Here is a 25,904-nt window from a genome sequence, read left to right on the forward strand (position 1 = left end):
GTTATGGGGTCCTTCCTCTGCTCGTGGAAGTTAGGACGCGTGTGGATGACGTCAGTGGTGTGCAAAGCGCTCAACTTGAACTCGTCGCGGTGGTCGTTTGTAAAGTCAGGTACAATAATTAATTACAAAGAGTTTATTGTTCATTTACAAGGCAAAAACACTTTGTAAAGTTCACTCAGCGGTTCATTAGCGTTTAGATATGAAAAGGGGGAAAATTACGACCTGCTGGTTAGTCTAGCTAACGTTAGCTACTTTAGTTTGTTTGTTATGGGACTGACGCACACGTGATTGTCTCTGCAGCTGTGTACGACATGTTTTAATTGTTGTAATCCAGAGCTACTAACCTACAACCAGGCAGCCCCCCATGGTGCATGCATGTTACCATACTGTACTTACTGTGCATGCATGCACCTTTATCTTGGAGTCAAATTAGTGTATTTGTGAATTGTGTCACATACACTGAAACATTATATAAAAGCAATAGTATACTTATAATTATATATTTTATGTAACATGCTTTACATTTTGAAACTTGTAAATGTAAAGCATTTAAAAAAATTACATTCAAGTTCACGGGCTGAAAACATTTTGAAACACATTTCAAAGTGCTTCAGGTACATAATCATTATTTGTACCAGTAAGACTCCCTAATCGGGAGATAAGCGACCGTCAGGTCGCAGCGTGATTTTAGGGCAAAATGTGTAGGAGCAGTGTCCAAAAATGTGGTTAAAAAAATCGGCCTGATGGTGGCGCTATATGGGACATCCATATTGATGAGATGAGTGTAGACATACTGTGTACCGATTTGCGTGATTTTAGGGCAAAATCTGTAGGAGCAGTGTCCAAAAATGTGTTTGAAAAAATCGGCCTGATGGTGGCGCTATATGGGACAGATCCATGTTGATGACATGAGTGTAGACATAGTGTGTACCGATTTGTGTGATTTTAGGGCAAAAACTGTAGGAGCAGTGTCCAAAAATGTGTTTTGCAAGAATCGGCCTCATGGTGGCGCTAGAAGAGGGCCATGTGAGAAATGAGGGGTGGGGTCTCCGCGTTGCCTTGGCGGACGAATAGGTACCGGTCCCGGCTCTCCCGGACGCTCCTAGCCCGAGTTACGCATTTTATGTGAGCTGCAGTGGAGGGGGTCCTCCACTGGGGGCGCCACCACTTTGGCATCCGTTCTGGAGCACCAGGAGTCGGTGGTCCCCGGGAATTCCCCGTGAGCAGCCCTGTTGGGGTGGTCATTTGGTCATTTTTGCACAATTGGTCATTCTTTACATCTGGGGGTCCCTGGAGCCCCGGGGGTCCTTGGAGGTTGTAGTTTGGCAGGCAAGGAGTGTGTGTGCAAAATTTGGCATGGATCGGGGCAACGGTTGCGGAGATATGAGCAGGGCAATAGTGTGACGTGTGAGGTGTGACAGACAGACTGACGGACGGACGGACGGACGGACGGACTGACTGACTGACTGACTCACAGTTTGTGGAGGTTTTGATAGTAAGTGCGACCTGACGGTCGCAATAAAACATGACAAAGCTTTGAGCTTTTTTAGCAATGTTTTAATAGACAAATGATAAAATGTTATATATTATATATATATATATTAAAACATTAAAATCACTTGGGGCATATTAAGCCTTGGAGAAGCTAAAAGACACTATTAAAAAGGTTGGTCTGTAAGTGGAACTAAATGCACCCCTTCTATTTAGCTAGACTTCAAAGATTTGCATTCACACCTGTGTTTTCCATTGTGCTTATTTATATTCCTTCACCTATGGCTGTCACGGTTTATGACATTTTACTTGACAGTGAATTATTGCCCCCTATGATTGATTGATAGGCCTATTGGTGCCCTTGTCTCCTCCAGTCAGGATGTCGCTGAACGACGTGAATGAGAATGAGCTCTTGGACTACGAGGAGGACGAGGTGGACGTGGACACCGGGAGTGTGGATCTTCTGGACTCCAAGGACGGGCTGAAGGGCTCCTACGTCTCCATTCACTCCTCTGGATTCAGAGACTTCCTGCTCAGGCCCGAGCTGTTGAGGGCCATAGTGGACTGTGGCTTTGAGCATCCGTCTGAGGGTGAGTGTTCATCGCCATCATCATCATCATCAACTTTATTTGTGTAGACTTCAGAGGTCCATACAAATAAACACATAAAACACTAAAATACATACTCCCCCCCCCCCCCCCCCCCAAGTTGTCCCAAAGGTTTTTTTAGCCCGTTAAAAGAGTAGATCACCCCAATATGACTTTTTTTCTATTGATTAGTCACCATGGAGACTTGAATTCAATAATATTTTTTTGTATTTGTCGCATTACTAAGACAAATAATTCAGATTTCTGATCCAAATGCATTTGGGTCCCCATCCAGGGCCTTATTTGGGTCCCCATCCAGAATCAATGGGGGTAAATCTACTGTAATACTTTTTTCTACAAATGCCTTCTAAAATCAGTAGTTTTCACACTTTGAAGATTTTTCAGCAGATGTACAACGTCGCAGCGCGCTGTGTGAGCTTGTATATCTGCTATTTTTGAATACTTATCCATTTACCACTTTCACTTTAAATTTCAAATAGCAAGAAATAGTCAATCTATCTACAAGCTCACAACATTTGCATTGTGAGGCGTGAGCTTGTAGGTCGGCTATTTTTGCTACTTTTGTGTGACACTGTAGTGTGACATAAGGTATTCATTTAAAACAGGGGTCTTCAACAGGGGGTCCGGGACCCCTATGGGGTCCTCAGAGTTATTACAGGGGGTCATCCAAATCTTTGAGTGATAGAACGTTTTTTTTTCTCCTATTTTATATTCACCACTTGAACCCTAGTGTCCATATTCTGAGAATTTTAGCCAAAAAAGCAGATCTACAAGCTCACACTGCAAGGTGTTGTGAGCTTGTAGATGGGCTATTTTTGGCAAAAAGCGCAAACTAAGTACAGAGTGAAAGGTCAAGTTTAAGTATTGACGGTTCAAGTGGTTAAATATCTGAAAACACAAATGGACATGAATCCAAAATACATAATATATTGTGCTATCAAACGATAAAACTATATGGAATCTATGAAAAGGTTGTGGGGGGTCCCTCCCTGCTTCATCTCTCTCTCAGCTAAGGGGTCCTTGGCCTGAAAACGTTGAAAACCCCTGATTTAAAAACAAACATTTTAAATATGGAGATACAAGGTTTGTGCCTGACAGCAATGATATACAGTTGTGGAAAACATTATGGTCCACTCCAAAGTTAACATAATTCAGCATGTCTACATGCATTACAGCCATTTCATTCCACTGTCCCTTGAATTCTAACACAAATGCACCTCATTCTAACTTAATGAGGTACTGATTAGCTGATCGCCTGAACCAAATCTTATTTAACGAGGAAAATAAAAAAAAACGACTGTTGTGGTTGTCATAGTCACCTGGTCCTTTAATAGCAATTAATTAGGATAGCAATAGGACCAGCTGGATGGCAAACAGTGCAAAGTATTGGTTTAAGGGTTTCTGAACTGTTCCTAAATTGAAACATGAACTTTTTACGAGCTTGTCTTTGCATTATTCAAAGTCAGAAAAAAAAATATTTTATTTTATTCTATTTTATTTTATTTTGATGCATTTTATGCAAATAAATGAATATTTGTATTAGGAGTTTGGAAGAAATGTTGCCAGTAGTTTACAGAAACATCCTTTTTTCTAGACACATAACAACACTTGTTTTTCATGGAATACATGTATTGTTCTGAAGACATAATCTTGGTGGTGTACATTCTTCTTGCAGTTCAGCATGAGTGCATCCCTCAAGCCATCCTGGGTATGGATGTTCTCTGTCAGGCAAAGTCTGGAATGGGAAAGACCGCTGTGTTTGTTCTGGCCACTTTACAGCAGCTGGAGCCTGTCGCTGGTCAGGTAACATTACCCAGCTGTCACTCGAACATCCCCTTCATCCTAATGTCATTACAGTCTACTGGCACTAGAGCCTGACTGATCCGATCCTGACCGACACAAGCTCACAATACATCGCAATGCGACACGTTGTGAGCTTTTAGATGTGCTATTTTTGATTGATTTTTTTACCTGTGGCTGACTGGTAGACTAGGAATAGAGATTCCATGCATTGTCATAGATTTACCAGTATATGGCTGATTTCTCACCTTGCTTGCAAAATAGCATTGCTTGCAGGAAATTGGTTCAACGTGTAACTTTCCAACTTTCTAAACTCATCTGAAGTAATAAGTATAGCCATCTTAAAAAACAAATAAACATGAATTCTAGATGGCAAACTCCCTTCTGGTGATGTAACTTATTGCCATAAATCTGATGTTTAGCAGCTAATGTTCCTTAAATCACACAAGAACGCACTGCTTAATAATTATACTTTAGGAGTGGTTAGGAATAGGAATGTTCATTCCACAAGTAAAAATGACCTTTGAAAACAATAGTTAACAATCTACACTCCCTGTAATGATAATAAATTGTCTATGATAATTAAGTAAGGAAAACACTGTATAAATGCATGAATAATAATTACAAAGCAGGATGGATGGGTCTGTCGTAATAGTAGAGAGAATCAGCAGAAACGAGGCATATAGCTATGAAGAATTCAAAATTAACAAATTAGTACAAATAGCTTGAGAAGAGACTCGTATCTCCAATAAGCAAAGCCAATAGAAAAAAGGATAACAGTAAACATTTTGTGAAGGTAAATAGGAAAATCAACAGACTGTTAAAGTGACTGTCAAATAACCAGGCAATGCTAAGCAATCAGTTAAAAAAATGTATTTGTAGAAACTATTTGTCGATATTAAAGCAGTGTGCAGACCCAGGGTTCGCCCTGGGAGCAGCTAGGGGTTAAGGGTTTTGCTCATGGACGGTCGCTCTACCAGTGACTGCCGCCCTCTGCAAATCCAGATGATACAGAGTAAAGGACAATAATCCAGTCATTTAGGTGAAACGGAACTTGAGTTTTGAGAAACTCAAGTTCTGAGAAACTCAAGTTCCGAAATAGCAGATCTACAAGCTCACAACCGAGCTTGTAGATCGGCTATTTCCACTATCAATGTTATTTTTTAAGTATAAAGTTGTCAAATATGTATTTGTAATTTCTTTGTATATTTAGGTTATTTGTCATATCTACCATGTGCAACTTCAAAGCCTAAAAGCCGAACAGAAATGTAATTGTCAACGACAAAAACACAATTAAATCGTTAATTGCAATTATTTGAGTGACAAATAATGTAAAATGTCATAATCGTGACAGTCCTACTAAATGTGAATACCATTATGTAATTGTATCACGTATCATTCTACTCACATGCTTTTCTTGTTGTAGGTATCTGTCCTGGTCATGTGCCACACCCGAGAGCTGGCATTCCAGATCAGCAAGGAGTATGAGAGATTCTCCAAATACATGCCCACTGTATTGGTATGCATGCACGGTGTGCTTATCCTTTAGTCCAGTGGTTCCCAAAGTGGGGTCTGGGAGGGGACACCAGGGGGTGCTAAAGGGGTGGGGATCCCCAGTATAATTAGTTAATATAGTATCACAATCATTTGAAACACTTAAACAATATTTTATTTATTTAAAAATAGCAGATATTCAAGCTCATAGCCCCACTCTTTGTGTTGCACTATGAGCTTGTAGATCTGCTACTTTTTTTTTTTAACACATTTTTTTAGATGGGCGTCTGTGGCCAAATACGTTTTGGGGTCATGAAAAAGTTTGAGAACCACTGCTCTAGTCCAGTGTTTCTCAAACTTTCAAATATCAAGGTCTCCCCTTAACTCTGACAGTGTACAAATGGAACGTGGTTTCATTTGGTTCCATTTGTACATTGTCAGAGTTAGACTTTTAAGGATCAATTTAGACTAAAGGAACCCACAGAGTCCCTGGAATCCACGTTGAGAACCACTGCACTAGTCTACCCATTATTATCTGTACAATTCTACAACACTGTGTCCCCCAGCTCCTTGATGATCCTGTGTAACACATCCCATCGTCGTGTTTGTCTCTCCAGGTAGCAGTATTCTTCGGGGGTCTGTCTATCCAGAAAGACGCGGAGGTCCTGAAGAAGAACTGCCCTCACGTGGTGGTGGGAACACCCGGACGAATCCTGGCGCTGGTGCGCAACAAGATACTCAACCTGCGTCACATCAAACACTTCATCCTGGACGAATGTGACAAGATGCTCGAACAGCTCGGTGAATAAACACGCATCTTCCTCCACGTTGTGTAAAGCTATTCAAGTCTTAAATGTACCGTAAATCAGATGTCTGTGACATCTATCACATATATGACTCCAAATGTGGGAATGGTTTTCAGGGCATAGATAGATAAGGAAATAAATATAATATATAAATAATTATATATATATAATATACAATATACATTTGGCACTAATTGATCTAGTTGTTACTAGTTTGCAAGTATAGCTCCGGACAATGAGGCCAAAAATACGTTTAGACGGATGTTAAACTGTCTCTTCACAGCATAGATTCGGCGACAGATATAGTCGGAAACGTCTGCTGCCGTCGGCACTTAGTCGGTTTGCCGTCGATAGCGCTGTCGGAACCCGTCAATGAAGAACTGAACATATTCAGTCGATTGCCATCTTTGCTAGGAGTTGGTAGAATTGAGGGGGGTAAATATTCCTGTAGAGTGGACCTCTAGTCTGCTACTGCTGCAGAACCAAGCCTTGTTTGTTTTCTACCGGGCTGAGAGAGTATTGCCACATTTGACAGATTCTGTGAGTGAAACAAGCGAACAACAGGTCTATGAAAACAAGCCCAAAAGAAGCAACCATTTTCACCACTTGAGCCGTATTACATCAGCTTTTGATGATTAACAAGCACATTCACGGGCCTCACCGCTGACACGTATTTGCAATACCTTGTGTAATCAATGAGATGGTCCAACAGTTTACCTTGCCCATTATGCAGAAGTTGATTATCTATTTTGGTCATATGATGCTAAAATAGTATGTACAGTGTTTCCACTTTTCAGTTCCATGAAATCGTGAGTTTGCATGAAACATTGGTGGAAAAAAATGATTTGCTCCATAAGTCTGCTTTACAGTACATACTGTATACACTCATTGGTTCACATGGGAATGTATACAATCTGCATCAGTTCCACATGATAAGTCCACATAAGTAGTTACTATGAATGTATATTGTGTTTATATTCAATATCACCATATGATATGTGGCGTAATAGGTGTGTAATTCTAATTACGTTGATGTGTTTTGATATTGTCTGTTGTTAGTTGTGTTGTGGTTGTTGGTATTGGCGACTGCTGTATGCCACAATTATGAATTTGTACAACCTCGAGGAAAACCGAGAGCTGGTTGAACCTCATCATGAATTCTGTGCTTGTTTTAGTCCCCTTCTACCAATTTTCCTTTTCCAGCTACAGAGTGAATTTACTGATTCTAATCACGGCGTTCTTCCACCCTCTTCCAGACATGCGCAGAGATGTCCAGGAGATTTTCCGCATGACGCCCCATGAGAAGCAGGTCATGATGTTCAGTGCCACCCTGAGTAAAGAGATCCGTCCAGTCTGCAGAAAGTTCATGCAAGATGTAATTTCGTCTTTTCTCTTGCATCACCAACACCCACCCTCAACACTCCCCCCACTTCTTTCCCCACTCTGTGTCTATGTTGCCTTAAGGCCTCCATAAATTCGAGCTATTGGCAAGGAAGACATGTCTCTCCTTATTCCTTATTCCAAGAAAACCCCTTCAGTTAGTTTGAAGCATGGGCAATGTCAAATCATTGTCATCGTGAGGTCTTCATAATGCTTGTGAATGGCCAATGCTTGGTCACTCTATTTGACCCTGCAACTCCTTGGCCAGTGATAGCTAAATCAGCTAAGCTAATTATAGTCCCAGCACAATATAATTTGGTGCCACTGCAATTAGTGTTTCTTCCTACACTCCTAGCCATAAAGTATAACTTCCAGCAGAGGGTGCTAATATTCGGACGTTTTGTCTCTCCTGGAGTTATAACGCAGAGTCAAATAGCTCTCGCTGGTTGAGCCTCCACGTCCCTAATCGCCTCAAAACATGTTTAAATCATGAAGTTGCTCACCTCATCGTCGAAACAGCTTTATATCTACCTATTAGCCCACTCGTTGGCATGTGTTAGTCCATATGTTCCTAATACATTAATGTTTACTAAAACTTCTCCGAGACTCGCGTTTCCTCGTCGGAATCCTTCCGCCTTCAGAACGCTCCAGAACTACAGAACGTTGGAATACTTCCGCATACAATAAAACGTCATGTCCTAGTATGAGCGAATCGCAACGGCGATCAACGTCACGTGATATGTTCGGCCATTTTTACCCAAGCAGTTCAAAAACAAGGAAAGCGATGAGACTCGGTGAAGTTTTAGTAAACATTAATGTATTAGGAACATATGGACTAACACATGCCAACGAGTGGGCTAATAGGTAGATATAAAGCTGTTTCGACGATGAGGTGAGCAACTTCATGATTTAAACATGTTTTGAGGCGATTAGGGACGTGGAGGCTCAACCAGCGAGAGCTATTTGACTCTGCGTTATAACTCCAGGAGAGACAAAACGTCCGAATATTAGCACCCTCTGCTGGAAGTTATAATTTATGGCTACTACACTCTCTGGTTATTGCCATATTTAGCATATTTCCCTCTTGGCAATGAGCTTTCATGAATCTTAAAAGTTTTACTTTATCCCCAGCACCAACAGACTCTTAGTGGCTGAGAAAAGTAACTCAGATACAGAACATTTATTAGATAACAATCAAATATGTAGCTGACTTCAAGTAGCTATCAAATTATTTAGAACTACCACCGGTTCAAGGTTGTACTTTATTGTCACAACTTGTGTACAGGTACATAAGAGTAAAACTTAATTTCCTTTCAGACAATGCAAGGACGCCAAATACAAATATTTACTCATAAAAGATACTTTTTAATGTGAACTTATCAAAGAAACTGCTCTATAATCTTGGCAGTGAAATCTCTGCTCTGCCTTGAGCTTCCTTCTCTGTTGTTAGTGCACCATGTGGCTAAATGTACAGATCCTTCCAACAAAAGAAAAAGGAATTCAATAAGAAGGGAACATTCTCACCTACAGTAGCCTTCCAGTAGAAACACTGAAGTCAAGCCCCAGAGAGTGAACCAGGCCGTAGTGATTCTAGCTCTTGAGACCTCTGTAGTTAATTACTTTTCCCAGCAAAGTGGAGGACAGTGCAAAGAAATAGAGCCTGAGTCTGCCTGCCACCTTGCCAGAACGGGCCTCTTACTTTTATTGTCATCCGAGTCAACTTTAATGGAGTTGAGGTAACTGCCTTGAGATAGACTAACCGCCCTGTAGGCAAGCACAGCAGTTCTAAATTGTAGCAATCGTTTTGTTCTTTACTGCACATTAATTGTCAATGCAGTCTAAGAAATGGCAAACATGAACCCTGAACGCTGGAGCAGGCAAGGAATTAGATGATAATGGAGATGGAGAGCGTGTAAAGATGTGTAGAGTCCAAATATATTAAAGGTAAACAGGACAACTGAAGTAACTCAAACGGAAGATGTTAAATACAACCGCCTGAATAGACATACAACCACTATTAAATAGTGGTAAATAATTCAAATTGAAATTCTGAATATAATTGATGACATATGGGATGGGATGTACTGTATAATGTAGGCATATACATATAGGCTCCCTTAGACTAGTTTAAATTGTACAATTTCACAAACATGAAAAACGATCCAACAGTCAACCGACTGACTGTATGACTGGCTAACCTGCTAGACTGGCAATAATTTGGGTGTGATAGTTTGTGAAAGGATTAGACAGTGTTTGATGAGCATAGCGGTTTGACAGTTACTTTGAGGTAGAATTCAGAATTTCTCTTAAATTACACACATTACATTCATGATAATGTTCAGTTATTATTGGACTGATGAGCGAATGTTTGAATATACATGTAGCAGCTCCTAAGCGCAGAAATGTGTAGTTTTTTTTACTTAAATGGTCCCCTCACTCTTTAGACACATTAACAAAGGGCCAGAGGGGGTCAGAGACATTGTTTGTACTGAGTAATGCGTCTATTTGTATCTGTGTTGTAAAACCCTATTGATTTAACCTTTGTTTAACCAGCCTTATCGATCAAAAGGGAGGGATCTGCCATCTGCAGCTTACTTATCCAGTAGTGTTTCCATGTCTGCTTATTATAAGCTTTGGGCTTCTTATTCTGTAAAGTTGCTTGTAAATATTGGTAGTTTTAGGTAGGTTTAGTTTTTTTAGCTTATAGATCAGCACTTTTTGAAAGTTCCGTTTGTGTATTTAATATTTAAGTTTATTTTAAGTTAAGTTTTCATATAGCACCTTTGATATAATATTTCAGGATTTTGCCCTTTTTTACATAATACATAATACCTAATAGTATACCCATCAAAACATCATCGGATAGGACTTTCCAAAATCATTCTGGCACACTGGATATCATTCACAATCTCGTCTTAAATGCTAACAAATATAACTCTCCTTGGCCTTCACCCCCTCACCTTAACACTGTCTAATAACCCCTGCCTGCTCCAGCCGATGGAAGTCTTTGTGGACAACGAGACCAAGTTGACTCTTCACGGGTTGCAGCAGCACTACGTCAAGCTGAAGGACGGTGAAAAGAACAGGAAGCTGATAGATCTGCTGGATGTGCTGGAGTTCAATCAGGTACCAGATGATCTTTCTCAGCTGACCCTCTCTTCAGGGGTTCAACAGTTGTTCAAACGAATAGATTAATTTGATTATAAAAAAAGGAAATAATCTATAAAATAATTGAACTATTAAATTAAAGCTATACTGTGTAAGTTGCTCAACTTGTGGTCAGTAGCTCTATAGCAAACCTCGGTCGCGTCCGCGTCTTTCGGCCGTTTTTCGGTTCTCACACCCCCGCGTCTGCCTCCACCTCGCCGAGATCTATCTTTTGAGGGGTACCTGGTTCCTGTGCGTTCAGCCATTCCGGAGATACACTCCTTCACCCATGCCTCCCTGTGCAACCGAGTACACAGACACACGGGAGACTACAAATATGGCCGCCCTAGCGACCCCACTCCAAGATGCGCTGTGATTGGCCAGCAGTGTATAACCCTCGCTGTGATTGGCTGGTAGTATGATGACGTCATTTTGCCGCGAAATTCTCCCCCCCTCACGGCTCATAGAAAACATATAAAGAGAAGGCTTTTGAAGCTGAAAATAACGGAGTGGGGGTTCTAAAACTTTAGCGATTTAACAGTTAGGACCATTTTAAGATTTGTTTTATAAAAAAAGTTACATGGTATAACTTTAACAGACAAATTAATCATACTTAAAGCCCAACTTCACTTAAAGCTCCACTGACACGCCCCGAAATTATCATAGTATTATACAGTATTCCCGCATTCCCACAATGTTGTCACATTGTCTACCATTTAAAGTTATAAACTGATGGAATTGAAAGGTTTTCGTACGGAGTTTACAGTCTGCTTACCATTTTAAATAGATATATAGACCTATATTGAACAACAAATCAACGAATAAATTCTTGGTTGGCAAAGACCAAACTATTTGACGATACAACAGCCTGTAAATGGCATTTTTATTAAATATCTTATATCAGCCTGTCAATATTGGTATATACAATAATCTAATCTAATTCCTGGAGGAACTCCAACATCTCATCTGTACAAATTACATCATTTAAAGGCTACTTTACCCCCGACTTCCCCTGCCACTGAAAGAAATTATGATGGATCACTGAGTCCCCCATTGTTTGTTTGTGACTCATGAATGATAGTCTAAGGCTGTTCCTGATTTGTGGGAACGTTTTGCTTCAAAAACATCGGTCAATCCCCAATCAGAACTGCAAGTACGTAGAAAGAAAGAAAAGATGGGCTTAAAGGGATATTTCATTTTCAAAAAAACTTTTGGTCATTTTATCATCTAATCAGGCTTTTGGGAACAATTTTTTTTCCCCTTCCAAAATAATTCTTAAAAAGTAATTGAAAAAACACATACTGTATTAGGAGGACAATGAGTCACCAGAACCAAGATGGGTGTATTTGATGAATCTATCATGGTTAAAATGGAGCTTGAAGTTACAATGGGATTGTATAGGAAGAGTCTGATAAAATAAATATCAAATATCTGAATATTGAATCAAGCAACTTAAAAACTGTCTGCGTTGTTCCCAAAAGCCTGATTAGACTATTACTGTACATTACCAAAAGTGTTTTTGAAAGTGAAATATCCCTTTGAGAATCCATTAATTCCTCATTTGGATGAGCAAATGAGCTCATGCATGCGTCTCATGCACGTGGTACCAGCATGTTTAATCATTCACAGCCACAAAAAACAAATGTGCTGTTGTCCAGGTGGTGATCTTTGTGAGGTCCGTCCCTCGCTGCATGGCTCTGGCCCAGCTGCTGGTGGAGCAGAACTTCCCTGCCATCGCCATCCACAGCGGGATGGAACAGGAAGAACGGTGAGGCTCATTTGATAGTAGAATTGCACGCTGAGAATGGCCGATCTACAAGCTCACTGTTTAGAGCAGGTGTCTTCAATGTTTTCAGGCCAAGGACCCCTTAGTTGAGATAGAGATGAAGCAGGGACCCCCACAACCTTTTCATAGATTCCATATAGTTTCATTGTTTGACAGCACAATCCTCAGTGTATTTTGGATTCATGACAATTTGTGTTTGTAGATATTTAACCACTTGAACCGTCAATACTTAATGAACTTGACCTTTCACTCTGTACTTTTCCCCTCTACACCAGAGCTCTTTGCCGAAAATAGCCAATCTACAAGCCCACAAGTTGTGAGCTTGTAGATCTGCTATTTTGGCTAAAGTTCTCAGAATATGGACGCTAGGGTTCAAGTGGCTAATATAAAAAATTTGAGAAAAAAAGTTTCTAATACACACAAAGATTTGGAGGACCCCCTGTAGTAACTCTGAGGATCCCCTAGGGGTCCCGGACCCCCTGTTGAAGACCCCTGGTTTAGAGCTTGCAGTTCTGTTATCTTGGGACAGTTTTGTTGGACATGGATCGTACAGATTGCAGCTTTAAGCATCAAATGGTTCTTTATTTCCCCTCTCATCACCTCTGCAGACTGTCACGCTACCAGCAGTTCAAAGACTTCCAGCAGAGGATCCTGGTGGCCACCAACCTGTTTGGCCGAGGGATGGACATTGAGCGAGTCAACATTGCCTTTAATTACGACATGCCCGAGGACTCGGACACTTACCTACACAGGGTAGGAATTGAATAAACATCGACCCCTTTTTTGCTGCACTTTCTGTTACCAGTACCTTCTGTTGTGCAATCAGCCGAAAACAAATCTTTATTGTCCTACAAGGATTTTATTGGGCTCCAGAAGGGTGTGAGTATTGGTAAACAGCACAACAATCACATGTTCTAGAAATTGTTTTCCTCTGGTAATGTGTGGTAATATTAGACTCTAAACTCAGTGACTGCTTGAATCTATTCTTTTCACAGTGGTTCATTATTTGACCATGCAGCCAGGGTTGAACACGTTTACAAAACATCATCTCTTCCCCAGGTTGCCAGGGCAGGCAGGTTTGGCACCAGAGGCCTTGCAATCACATTTGTGGCAGATGAGACTGACGTCCGCACGCTCCTCAGTGTGCAGGAGCGCTTTGCAGTGAACATCAGCGTGCTGCCTGATGAGATCGACATCAGCTCTTACAGTAAGTACCTTTGATGTTTTTTTATTCATGTTTTACTGTATTGTACCTTTGGTGGAAGTTACAGCAGTCGATGGGCCCCTGATATCGGTGTAATGTTGCTAGTAGGTGAAATAGGTAAACAAAAGTGTAAGTACCAGGACTTGGCATCTTATTGGCAGAATCCGGTTTCTAAGGCCGGCTTTACACTGCCACTGAAATCTAGCCTGAATCAGATCTGAGTCACATCAAAAGTGGAATCCGATTTTAAAAAAATAGTCTAAATCCAGACAGGTCACATGCAGGTCACATGAAATCCGATTTTGAAAAACCACATCCAGAGGTGGTTTCAAATCCCGTATCTGAGGAGTGAGGACATCTGTCTCAGTCTGAAAGCAGTAACCACATCCACTCCATAGAGTTATACGCAAGTCACATGCAAGTCACATCAAACTGGCCAAACGTCACTTGCTGCGCGACCCGAGCGCGGCTGTAATGACGTCATTACAGAGCGCAAGTATTTACTATTGATTACAGCGCACTGAGCACATGAGAAAAACGAGAGGAGAGAAAACACGTGAGCTAAATAGATACAACCAGAGAGAAGAGTGAAACACAAGAGAAAAGAAAAGAAGAGAGAAAAACTATTTTAACGTGTCAACAAGTTTGTCGCCTCTGTTTTAAACTGTTCAGTTCTATTAACTGCACACCTAGAATTAATTGAAATGCACAATATGTGTTTCCCTTTAATGATGTACTATATACCTGACCTGAGAACAGCATTGTTCAACCCTATCTCCCCCTTTCCTTTCCTTGCAGTTGAACCCACACGGTAGAGGACACGGATCCCAATTTCTTGTGTGCAGTTTGTTTTATATTTGCAGTTTATCACTTAATACAGAATAAGTGCAATATATTTTTTTTTCTTTTCAAGTTGAAAACCTGGCTTGTATATTTTCCCCAACATCATTTGTTATTTTAAATGATACAAATGGGATTTTGTTTTATTTATATTGTATTTTGTTGCAGTGCCCTCTGCAGACTGTATGTATAATTTAAAAGAAGACTGAAGTTTTTTGTTAAAATATTAAAGCTTTATAGTGTGATATTAATCATGGCTATATTGTTGAGCTTTATATTAACAAAAAGTACATTTTCAGCAGTTTGGGACAGCAGTTTCATCAGTCAGGAGAGAGAACCCATTTGCTTGGTTCAATTTTATAGTGTTCCGTCATCTTGAAAATTCGATTTTTGTTTTCCTGTTTACTTAAACAAAGCTTGTGTTTTGTGTTATCTGAAGTTCCTTAATTGTAAGGAAATTGTTAATAAATGCTTTTTTTCCAATGACATCTCTCTCATTCTTAATCCAGCTGTGCAACTACTCTAGACTGCCATGAAAGTATTTATAATCAGGCATAACAAGTTATTTACTAATAGAAGTGCTTGGCTATACCCGCTCAACAAAAGTCTGACTTTGATGACGGTTGTTTGTCCTTTAATTACTCTTTCCTTTCTGTGGCTGTAAATATGAACAAATAGTCATAAGCAGGCCTGCACCGCATGTCAGTTACCAAAACACAGCTGGCCTGGTGCTCCCAGTGCACAGATGAGTAGGGATCGACCGATTATCGAAATGGGCGATAACCGAAGTCTATATTCATCACATTTATTAATATCGCAAAATATCGATATCGGAAAAGAAAGTTGAAAAAAGTTTTGATATATTTTTTTTATTTATTTATTTTTTGCATCTTGGTTACTGATTTTCACGCTATTCTAGTATGTGGCGATTAGATGTGAGCCTCTAGACATTTAGGATGGGAAAAATATATAAATTAATTAACCACTATTTCCAATTGGGTGATACATTTTTTTATTCTTTTTTACTTAAAATGCATATCGATTCATAATATCGGTTATCGGCCTCTTTGATCACGACTTATCGATATCGAAATGGATCATGGAAAATCCCATATCGGTCGACCCCTACAGATGAGTGCTCCAAACATCTGTTCCATGTTTGGTGAGGTCATGTTCTACCTCAAGAAGAGTGAAGCTTGTTAATCCTGACCAACGTTCTGCCAGCTCCACCAGAAGAAGACACCAGATAATATCCTGACATGTTGTATCTATCTGGGACATGCAATGTCAATCCATCAACTAAAATCTGATGGTGATTTGATATGTTTATAGAGATTACAGTAGAGTGGAGTGGAGAGGAGTTACGTAATCAAACAACCTTTGTCTCGTCAGTTTTCATTCTAGTCATGCTACCCTATTTCTTAATTGTCCTTAACCTGGATTGAGAGGGTGTTAAATTGCAATCCATACATTTTAAACAGGTACATTATAGTGTATTATTATTTTATGCTTTAACTATTGAAAAATAACAGATATACAAGCTCACAGCGCGGTGCCGCGAGCTTGTAGATCTGCTATTTTTGAAAAATCGTGAAAATTAGAATTTTGACCCGATTCTATAAGTGTCTTTTGAATCCTTCAAAAAAAATTGAAAAACCTATGTTTCTATGTCAGCAATCTGGCTCGCCATCGTCAAGTTAGTTAGACTGAGTTACTAGGGCCCAAGGTGGAGGGGCCTTAAATTATTTCATACTTTGTGAAAATGTGTGCAAATCTTTGAATATTATGTATTTTTAAGCAAACATTTGTAACTCAAATTTTGCTTCTGGGGGGTCCCTGCCTGGAAGTAAATATTTTGAGATGGGGGTCTGTGGCCAAATACATGTAATCTTGGGGGTCCTTCACATGGAAAAAGTTTGAGCACCACTGACATAGAAACAGGTTTTTCAAAAAAACCTTCTAAGACTTTCACGATTTAAAAAAAATGGCAGATCTACAAGCTCGCAGCCCGGCACTCGGTGCTGCGCTGTGAGCTTGTATATCTGCTATTTTTCAATAGCTAAAGCACAAAATAACGCAGTGAATCCTTGTACCCAGGGCCCAGAATGTGGTGTGACACCCCTGAGTAACACCACCTCTTTCTGGAAACAAAACATTACGGAGCTTGCACAAAACTGAATATCCCCTACTGATTTACATCTGTAAACCTGTGATGTGACAAAGATTCTGTTTCCGATTCAACCATTGCAAATGTGCAAGTTATATTGTGTTAACATACTCTACCATGCAGATTAGTTCAAATGTTTTATTCGTTAAAATACATTTTTGATCTTGTATGTGTCACTGTACTTTTGCACATGAAATTTAACCTCTGCCTTCAACCATCCTATTAGGAGCAATGTGCACCATTAATAGAAGTTCCGGATTGCAGCTTTAAGAAAACCAATATCAGCATGTTTTTGCAACAGGAAATAGGGCAGGAAAGAATCTGACAGGATGACAACTTTTGTTTTTTAAAGGAAGTGGGAGAGATAACTGGCCATCACGGGTCATTTTAAACAATAGACTTCTTCAGTTTTATTTTTTAGGCAGCATAAGGTGTTTACAGCTGAATGCACTGTGAAATACAAAGAGAGACTCCCTAGATAAGTGGACAAATATCAAAATAGTCTGTTTTATTTGCAACGTATTAAAGTTATAAACACATCAGGCAGTGGTTTTACACATCACCATACAGACAGGAATCACTCTGCCAATCTTCTGGATAATGTCCCAAAGCTACAGTACAATGATTACCATTTATTAAACTCTAGCCCACATTTTTCATCCTTATGGCAGAAAGAAAACAAAGAAATTGTTGGTTTTTCAACAAACCCAGTCTTACCAAACCATTGTTTGGAAGTCATGTTAAGTACAACTTGCCCTGTAGTACGGCTCGTGGTGATAATACTTCAATAGAATGGACAACTGGCTATCAGACCCAGTGATGTTTGAATCTCAACTAATTTGCAGCATGACATCTTTTAAATGGTAGTTAAATAATTTCAAAATAGCTTTACTGAAAAATCTTTATATGCTTCATACAGTTGTTTTCCCCCCTTCTTTTTCAATTAAAAAAAAGGAAAACTATTCCAGACAATTTTGACCATAAGTTCATTCACCTTGGGTGGACATCTTGAACTGGAAATGCAGATTCTTTTAACCCAAAGAGAGGAGAAGATGCTGTAGTTCTAAAAAACACTGCCTTCATGTAAAAGTCGTTCTTTTGTCAAAGTACTGGGCTGCACCAAGAAGTTTAAGACATCACATAGTAACAAATAGCAGACCATCCAAGACCAGCTCGAGCCAAAGAACAACGCTCTTAGTTCTTCTGAGATTAATCTCTAGCTTCACATCACATTGTGCCCTGTGCACCACTGCAGTCAGGGCCGGTATTCATAAATCATCTTGGAATAGCAGTGCTGACCCCAGAGCAGTGTGACTATGACATTCTAGCCGACTTTATCTGCTCATGTGACCTTCTGAACTTGTTAACAGCAGTACATTTCTAGAAGCTTTATGAACACAGGCCTCTGTCTGCAGTCATAAACAAATGTAAAAGAATGTTTTGCCCCATCACCAAAACTAATCTCCCAACCCTGCTTCAATTTTAATTAAGTTCCTTCATTTATGTGTTGTGTCTAACTACAGTATATTCTTTGGTTTGAGAGGGCATTCCTCTTGTGTCTCGTGTCCAGCTCGATCCCCTGCTCACCATTCACATTATCATATCTGGATCCAAACTCTCTCAGCTCCAGCTGACGTCGTACTGTGTCCACCCCTCTGGTGGGGCAAAAAAGACCCTTCGACCTCGTGACAGGAAACTGACGACGCCCCTGTAGCCTGTACGAGGAACCCCCGATTTCAAGTCATCCATCACTCCCAGGTTGCGAGCCAAGACCTTAAAACTGTCCCGGCTGGAATATTGCACCCGGAATGGACCCGCTCCCTTCAAACTGCCCCCTTGTTGTAGATCCTCAATTTTCACCAGAGGGGCGCTGTAAACCTCCTTAATAAAGTTTTCATCATATTTCTCCTTTATCAAGTAAGACAAATCCTGTTTGGTAAAAGGCACAAAATCTGTGTTTAGCTTAATGTAGCGCAAGTACTGGTCAAAGAATTGACCTAAACTGACGCCTTTTCGTCCAAAAGTGATAGTTCTGGAGATCTCCGGTCGGATGCAAGATCGACCGTTGCGCTGCACCGGCTGACGCATCCAGTCGTCCCAGAAGGCAGCGGGCCATTTGGGCTCCAATTCGTCCCACATCTCCTTGAGAAGCATCCATCCCAGACCCGGGAAGAAGTCTGTTCTGTACAAGAGATCAGACCTGCCTGGATCTACCAAGGCGTCTCTGCCATTGTCATTCCAGGCAGACACACACCACAGGCTGGGATCAGAGCGCAAGATAGGGTAGAGGGCTCTGAAATACTCAAAGAAATCAGGTGCCACCTGTGTGTGGGGGGAAAAAAAAGAGATGTGTCTATGAATCATGTTAAAAAAAGGAGCACGTCACACTCTTAACAGCGAACATTTATCTCTGTCAAACACACAGCCAAGAGATTAGGCCAGTTGTTAATCATATAATCAATCACAGACAACCATGAAGCGAAAAACGATTAAGGCGGCTGAACAAATCTACTTCAGGCCTAAGGAATGAAAACTGTTATCTGTTTTTAGTGAACTTGACCTTTAATTTCGTCAAGGTGAATGGATCAGCCAAAACAAACAGAAAGTGAACAAGAGTCCCACAGTTGTCTGTGATAAAAAACAAACATGTGAAAACATGTTACGTAAATTTAACCAGAACTGAAAAGTCTCCAATTCTTACAGGAAGGTTGATGAACTAACGGTTTTTGCTGGGATTTTGAGCCTCTATTTGATAGATACAGCTAAGGGACAGGAAACACAGAAAGAGTAGGGGAGTGACATGAAGAAAATAGTTTTACCGCCTGGGAATCGAACCGGAGACTCACGATCCATGTGAGATCTGCCCTAACCACTATTAGGTGGCCCAATGAACTAGCTGTTTGACTGTTGGGCAACTTTTATTACAAATCATTTCCTCTTGATTTTTTTTTTCTTTTTTCCTTACCCAATGTTGACACAGATGGGAATTTTGCTTGCTTTAACGACTTTCAACCTGCTGTCCCTTTGCATTAAAAGGTGAACATTTTCCAAAAAGATCTACAAACTCACAATGTGTCACAAGCTTGTAGATTAGCTATTTTCAATACAATGTATGACCAAGTACAGGTCTCAAGTATGCAAATTGATTTGCATAGGCACTTCTGCTGCACCCTTTTTCTGAATAGAGAAAGCTAATTAATTCATTAATCACTTAAATGTGCTCATCTGAAAATGCAAAACTAGCTGTCCACTCTGAATTAGAATAAATTATGAATGGTTTACAAGCAATCATTCTCGAAATGCCTAACTTTACAAACACCCCACATATTAGGTTTATGCATGCATGCATGGTATCAAAAACTCCTCAATGTTCATTGTTCACTACTCAGCCTTAAGAGTACACCCAGAGTTTAACTTAGGGAGCAATGCTTCAAACTGTAACATAATTACACCGTATAAATAGGTTGGTGCTGCAGAACTTTTTTTCTAGATCAAGAAACCATAAAACAAAACTGAGAAAGAAAAATGATTGTGATGTATGCAGCCGGACAAACGTGGGAACATTACAAGACCAACTCCGATCATTTATAACCCAAATTTAAAATTGAGCCAGATGTAATTACACCTCTTCCATCAAAGGGCCATTTTAAATCTATGGAAAATGCTGAGCAATCACAATGTAGCAGAGTATGTCATTTCTGCCAGCGCTGTAGAGCCTGCTCTGAACTAAGTAGACACAAACTTTGATGATTTACATAAGGGAAGGAGTTATTGATACCAGACATAGTAGTAGATGAACCTGGACCAATCAAATGTGTTTCACTGAGCCTGGGGGGGGGGGGGGGGGGGGATGAGTGACAGGAAAGGGAGAAAAGAGAGCAGGGGTGGTGACAGGCCAGTACCACAGCACTCACACAAGTTACAGGATGTGCTATCCAGACTTTTGTGTTTTTTGGACGATATATGATGCTGTTGCTATGGATTAGTAACAGGAACGGCATCATACAGAACTTTAAGGCCCAAACCATGACTGCTTTGACCATTTAAATTGGGGTTATACATTCGTAAAGAGTTTGATTTGTAGGTGGAGAATGTGCTATCATAATAAATCGATATACTGTATAGCTTGGGTTCGTTTTATTTCAATGTAAACAACCAATTACAGTATTTTTTTCATTTATCTGTTATAGTATTATTCCCTCCTATCAAGACCTGAGTCAATGATTTACTATCTAGAGAATATGTCACTACTATTTTCTATTTTGGTGGTGGGGCTACAATACTCAGAGCTTTTACTGTACCTCCAAGTCATCTTCCACAATGACCACGGTAGAGTGGGAGAAGGTGTTGAAGACTTGGTTGAGAGCCCAGCGGTAATGTCTGGATATCTTGTAGTAGCCCTGGAACTTCCTGTGCTCCGGCCGCACCCTGATGTCAGACAGGTCTGGTTGGCGGATGTGGGTCACTTGATCTCCATACGAGCCAATCACACGGGCCGTGTCCGCGTGGCCACAGTCCTGGCTGACTATGATTGGATAGAGTTCAGGGGAAGGACGATACTGTATTAATCTATCAAGGCTCCTTTTCACCGTCACTCTGTCACAAGCGATGACCAATATGGGGATGACGACTTGAGGAGTGCCGTCGGTAACCTCCGACTTATGGTCCAGAATGGTCTCTTCTTTGAGGTCACTGCCCTCTTTCTTTTCAAATGTTGAGTCTGGGACTGTTGTTGTAGGGACCAGTGTTTGTTTTACTTCAGTTTGGTCCTTGTTATCTAAATGGTCTTTGGGAGGAGCTGGAGGCTCCAGGGGCTGTTTGACATCCTCTTGTTTCTGCTCCTCCTTCCCACCGTCCGTGTCTCTTTTGCCGACGTCTTTCCGTTGTGCCCACAGTGACCTGTGACTTTCAATCTGCTTCAGCAGATTCTTCTGGTTCTCCAGCTCAACTTCCACCTCCTCCGCCAATCGGATCACCTCCCCTGCCAGGTTGGCCCCGCCCCCTTTTCCTTGGGCCACACCCCACTCTTCTTTCCCCCCTGGTTCGGCTCCGCCACCTTCTGAATGGCGCCCGATGGGAGGACGCCCCCAAAGATAAAGCAGAAGTAAAGCATTCCAGGCAACAAATAGGAAAGCTCCACACAAGATAAGAGAACCTTTCTTGCGAACCATGGCCCAAATGACACCAAAGGAGGGTGGGGGTTGAGGAAATGGCTACAGGTAGGGAATGAGCGCTTAAACAAGAACACAATTCCCACAAGCCAGGGTCCCAATCATAGAAGAGGGCTAGACGAAAACATCCAAGTAGGAATCTGATGTCCAATCACATTCTTGTTGTTAGTAAACTTGGCATCACTCTGTCTTAGGTCCAAATGCCATGAGGATATGAGGGTACCAATTGACTCCTAGCACCCAGCTGTTCATGGACCCATTCAAAACGTATTGAGCCGATATTGAAGTGGAAGGCACGCACTCCATGAAATACCACAGCAAACAGCGAGGTGTAAAGGAAAGCAGCGATAGTTTCCCAGGGGGATGCAGCAACGCATCAGATTAAAACAGCAAAAATGCTGTTAAATGAGGGCTACTTTGGGGCGAGGGAATGTGAATCCTCGATGTTATCCTTTTGCCATCCTCCTGCAAAAAAGAGAAGAGTGAATTAGTAGAGCAATAAATTAAACTTGCTTCTTAATTTTTCCTGAACAGCAGAAACAAAGCATTCTACACTATCCCAAATTTGCTAAGGAGCAGACAGGATTTCCTTCTCTTCTCCACAGGACATGTAACCTTAAAAAGGTCACAAAATACGTCAAAATCGGTTTACTTGATTATGAAGAAAAATCAGCTGGCTGATTTTATGGGCCAAAATGTACATATCACTGATATAATAATGCATAAAATATTTTAATTTTAGAATACAAAATATACTGTTTAATCTAGAGTAGTGGGTATAATATTTTGAAGTGCTCTGTGTCTCTAGAGCGGGTGGTGGATAATCTGAGATGACAGTAATGTCATTCAAGTAATTTGGTTGGCTCTACTAGAACACAGAAGACTTGAAAAAGGTTTTCACATGATGCTACATTATACTTAACACAACGAGTAAACAGAGTCTGGTGTCTAAAAAGTGCCCCGTTCTGTGCCTCCTGAGCCAGTGAGTCAGATTTGACATCACCATTTTTTTTTTGCTATCCACAGCCTGCCTGAGACAGAAATTGTGCCATTTAATAGTGAGCATTAGACACATATATGGAGTTGAGGTGGAAGAACGGTTGAAGAAGTAACTTAGCTGTGCAGCTAACATTCTAGAGGTCTACAGATAAAATGACATCTATCTGTAAAGCAATCACCATCAACATGTTGGACAGTAATAGAATTCACTTAAATAAGATATCAGTATTAAAACAATAAAGATTATCGAGGTTCTGTTATTTTGCCTCCATCTATCGTGTCTTAGTGAACATTATTCACTATTAACCCTTGTAGTTAAAAAAAAGAACTTTGAGACACCACTGATTAACTATGAGAGAGAACTGTTCATATACGGAAATGATGGGCTAGATGTGAACACAGACAGTCAGGGACATTCTCTACTTGAGAGGCATTTCTGAGTAAAGTTGGTAGGGCGGTGCTCTTAGGAACTTAGTAAATGCACAGGAAGTGAATTTGTGGTTTGAACCAAGTCTGCGTGGTAAAACTAGGCCTGCACCAGTTGACAGCTACGTTCTCAAAGAGAGCTGAAACATTAAACTGGCAAAAGGTCAACTTTCTGCCTTTCGTCTGCCAATACATCTGTCATCTGTCAACAATCAAAGTCCACGCACCTCCCGAGAGATAAAGAGACAGATAGGCAAATTTCCCAACTTGCCAAACAGGGACGTCATGGTCACACACCAAGAGCGGCCACAGACAATGCTATGCCTTCAAAATGTCTTTGAAAAGCCTTCTTTTTAGAAAACAAAGCCACTATCAAGTGTCGGTCATGTTTCTCTGGAGAAAGCGGTATCCTGAATTCCCCTCCAGGAATCAATAACGGTTTATCTTATCTTATGTGTTGTTGCAGACTAAAGGATGAATTGAAGAAGTAACTGAATGAGGGTTGTAGAAAGAGGTCACCATCTCTTCTACAGGAGATTTTAAACAGGATAGATGTCTAAACCAATTACTGGTGATAAATACAGGCTAATAATAGTCTTCTGGCTAATCACAACTTAATGTATTACACTCCAATGTAATGGCAAACTCAATTCAGCATAGGCTGAATAGTCTGAAACCTGTTGATCCACATTAGTGTGAAAGACCAGAAAATCTGGAATGACACGCTATGGACACTTGTTATGGTAACCCATCCTTCACCTAACATTACCTCTCTTGACAAAAAACAAACATGCACACACAGTCCAAAGTACATCTACTGCACACTATGCATTTAAACTGCACTAAACAGTGAACACTAAAGCCCTGCTAAGGTAAGGAAACTGTGAACAAATAAATAAAGAGGTGGGGGGATTCAAAGACAGAGTGGCACAGTTTACACAGAAGAAGTCCTTAAGATTATGGAGTGAGAAGGGGAAAGGAGCAGAGACACACAACAGACAACACATACATCCAAGTTAGAGGAAGAAAATAAGCTGTCAAGGATGATTCACAAGAGGGCAGACCCCTGCTGTCCCCAGTCTACAAGTCATAAAAATAACAGTTACCTGAACAGCAAGCAGCCTAAAGAAGAGTGCTCCCGTCCCTGTCTATGTTTCAACACTAGTACAGTAAACCTACGGACAAGAGCTGACTGTGAAAATGGGAGGGAAGACAAGCAGAGTGGGAGGGAATTGTTGCTGGTCTTTTGAGAAACACTCTGCCAGCTGAAACTATTCTTCTTTAACCCCCTCCTCCCTCTGACAAACGTGTAGCCCCCTGGTAGGATAATGCACACAGGACAGCAGACTCACCGCACAGATTGTAACGTGGCATTATTATATCAAAACCATACCACTACCAAAGCCTTTAAAACATGGCATCCCTATGTTGGTGTTATTGTAAGGTGAAACTGAAACTACAATGGAAATTTGGGGGGAAGTGTAAAATAGGGCTTGACTAGGATAATTGTTTTGTGTGTGTTTTGTAATACCTTGAATAAATTTTGTTTTGTCAGTCTTCTTTCTCCTATAATGAACCTCTGAACTTGTCTGAAGATATGATTATGTAATAACTGACTGATAAATTAATATATCTCATAGCAGCACCCCAACAAGTACAAAGGGTAACAAAGTGTAAATGACAGTATAAAGAAAGGCAGTAGGCCTATTTTGACACATTTGTATTAATGACATTATCACACAGTAAATTATGGAAAAGGTTAGACCAGACATGCCAGTCAATTCATAAAGCATGGGGTCGTGTCTGGATGCAATTAAACATCAGTGAACTTAATTCAGAAGTAAATCAAAAGCAGGCTGTCTACATGCTTGTTGGTCTGTACAACCAAAGACAGGCAGCTGTGGCCAGGTTCATTCATAAAAGTGAATCTACTCTGCAGTTTCAAATTACCTATAATTAAACTAGCATTAGTTGGCTAGCTGCTTAGATTAACAGGCTAAACCTCATAGCTAACATTAGCCAAGTTGCTGCTACCAATACAAATACAAAATACAGTATGTTGACAAGTCCACAAGTAAACCACTGACTGCTGTTATTTCTGGCAGGACTGCAACATACATTTGGGAGGGTAACATGAACGTCCTAGCTGACTGGCTAACGCATAGCTACGCTAGCTAGCACTTCTCTAATTCATAACACACACACACACACACACACACACACACACACATGCACAGCACACACACACTGGCTAGTGGCTGCCTGCATGGATTTAGAAGGTAGCACGATGTTTCCAGTTCCACTCACCCCTTTCCATTGCTTTCTGTCAGACATGCATGATGATGTTGGTTGCATGTTGAGAGGAAGCTGCTGTGCATCAGCATCATGCAGATGCAGACATTACAGTTATGTCAACCTGATGATGTTGTCTCCACTCTCACATTCACTACAACACACATCTCTGTTGTTCCTGGTTCCTCTGATCAGCTTCTCGTCCACCTCTGGTTCCTCATAGCTTCAGTTTCTGTTCCCCAAAACCTCCAAACGGTCTGGCTGCTAATGTGCACGTTCTGTTTGTCTTCATT

General features: G+C 40.7%; 2 protein-coding genes across 2 annotated transcripts; one reads left to right on the forward strand and one right to left on the reverse strand.

Moving 5' to 3' along the window:
• The first annotated feature begins 55 nt into the window (after positions 1 to 55).
• ddx39b (DEAD (Asp-Glu-Ala-Asp) box polypeptide 39B) lies at positions 56 to 14,920 on the forward strand. Its single transcript, XM_080734375.1, has 11 exons — positions 56 to 109; positions 1,866 to 2,081; positions 3,775 to 3,902; positions 5,326 to 5,418; positions 6,011 to 6,194; positions 7,456 to 7,574; positions 10,574 to 10,705; positions 12,385 to 12,494; positions 13,121 to 13,265; positions 13,572 to 13,719; positions 14,515 to 14,920. Exons 2-11 carry the CDS (start codon positions 1,871 to 1,873, stop codon positions 14,529 to 14,531), a joined length of 1,287 nt encoding a protein of 428 aa, XP_080590501.1. The 5' UTR covers positions 56 to 109; positions 1,866 to 1,870; the 3' UTR covers positions 14,532 to 14,920.
• Positions 14,921 to 17,202: 2,282 nt separating this feature from the next.
• mgat1b (alpha-1,3-mannosyl-glycoprotein 2-beta-N-acetylglucosaminyltransferase b) lies at positions 17,203 to 24,510 on the reverse strand. Its single transcript, XM_080736010.1, has 3 exons — positions 24,426 to 24,510; positions 21,025 to 22,359; positions 17,203 to 19,045 (listed from the first exon to the last, which is right to left on the reverse strand). The coding sequence occupies exons 2-3, from the start codon at positions 21,892 to 21,894 to the stop codon at positions 18,344 to 18,346; spliced, it is 1,572 nt and encodes a 523-aa protein (XP_080592136.1). The 5' UTR covers positions 21,895 to 22,359; positions 24,426 to 24,510; the 3' UTR covers positions 17,203 to 18,343.
• Positions 24,511 to 25,904: the final 1,394 nt, after the last annotated feature.

Source organism: Nannobrachium achirus, assembly GCF_963921795.1.
Source record: "Nannobrachium achirus genome assembly, chromosome: 10".
In the NCBI taxonomy this organism is placed as follows: Eukaryota; Metazoa; Chordata; class Actinopteri; order Myctophiformes; family Myctophidae; genus Nannobrachium; species Nannobrachium achirus.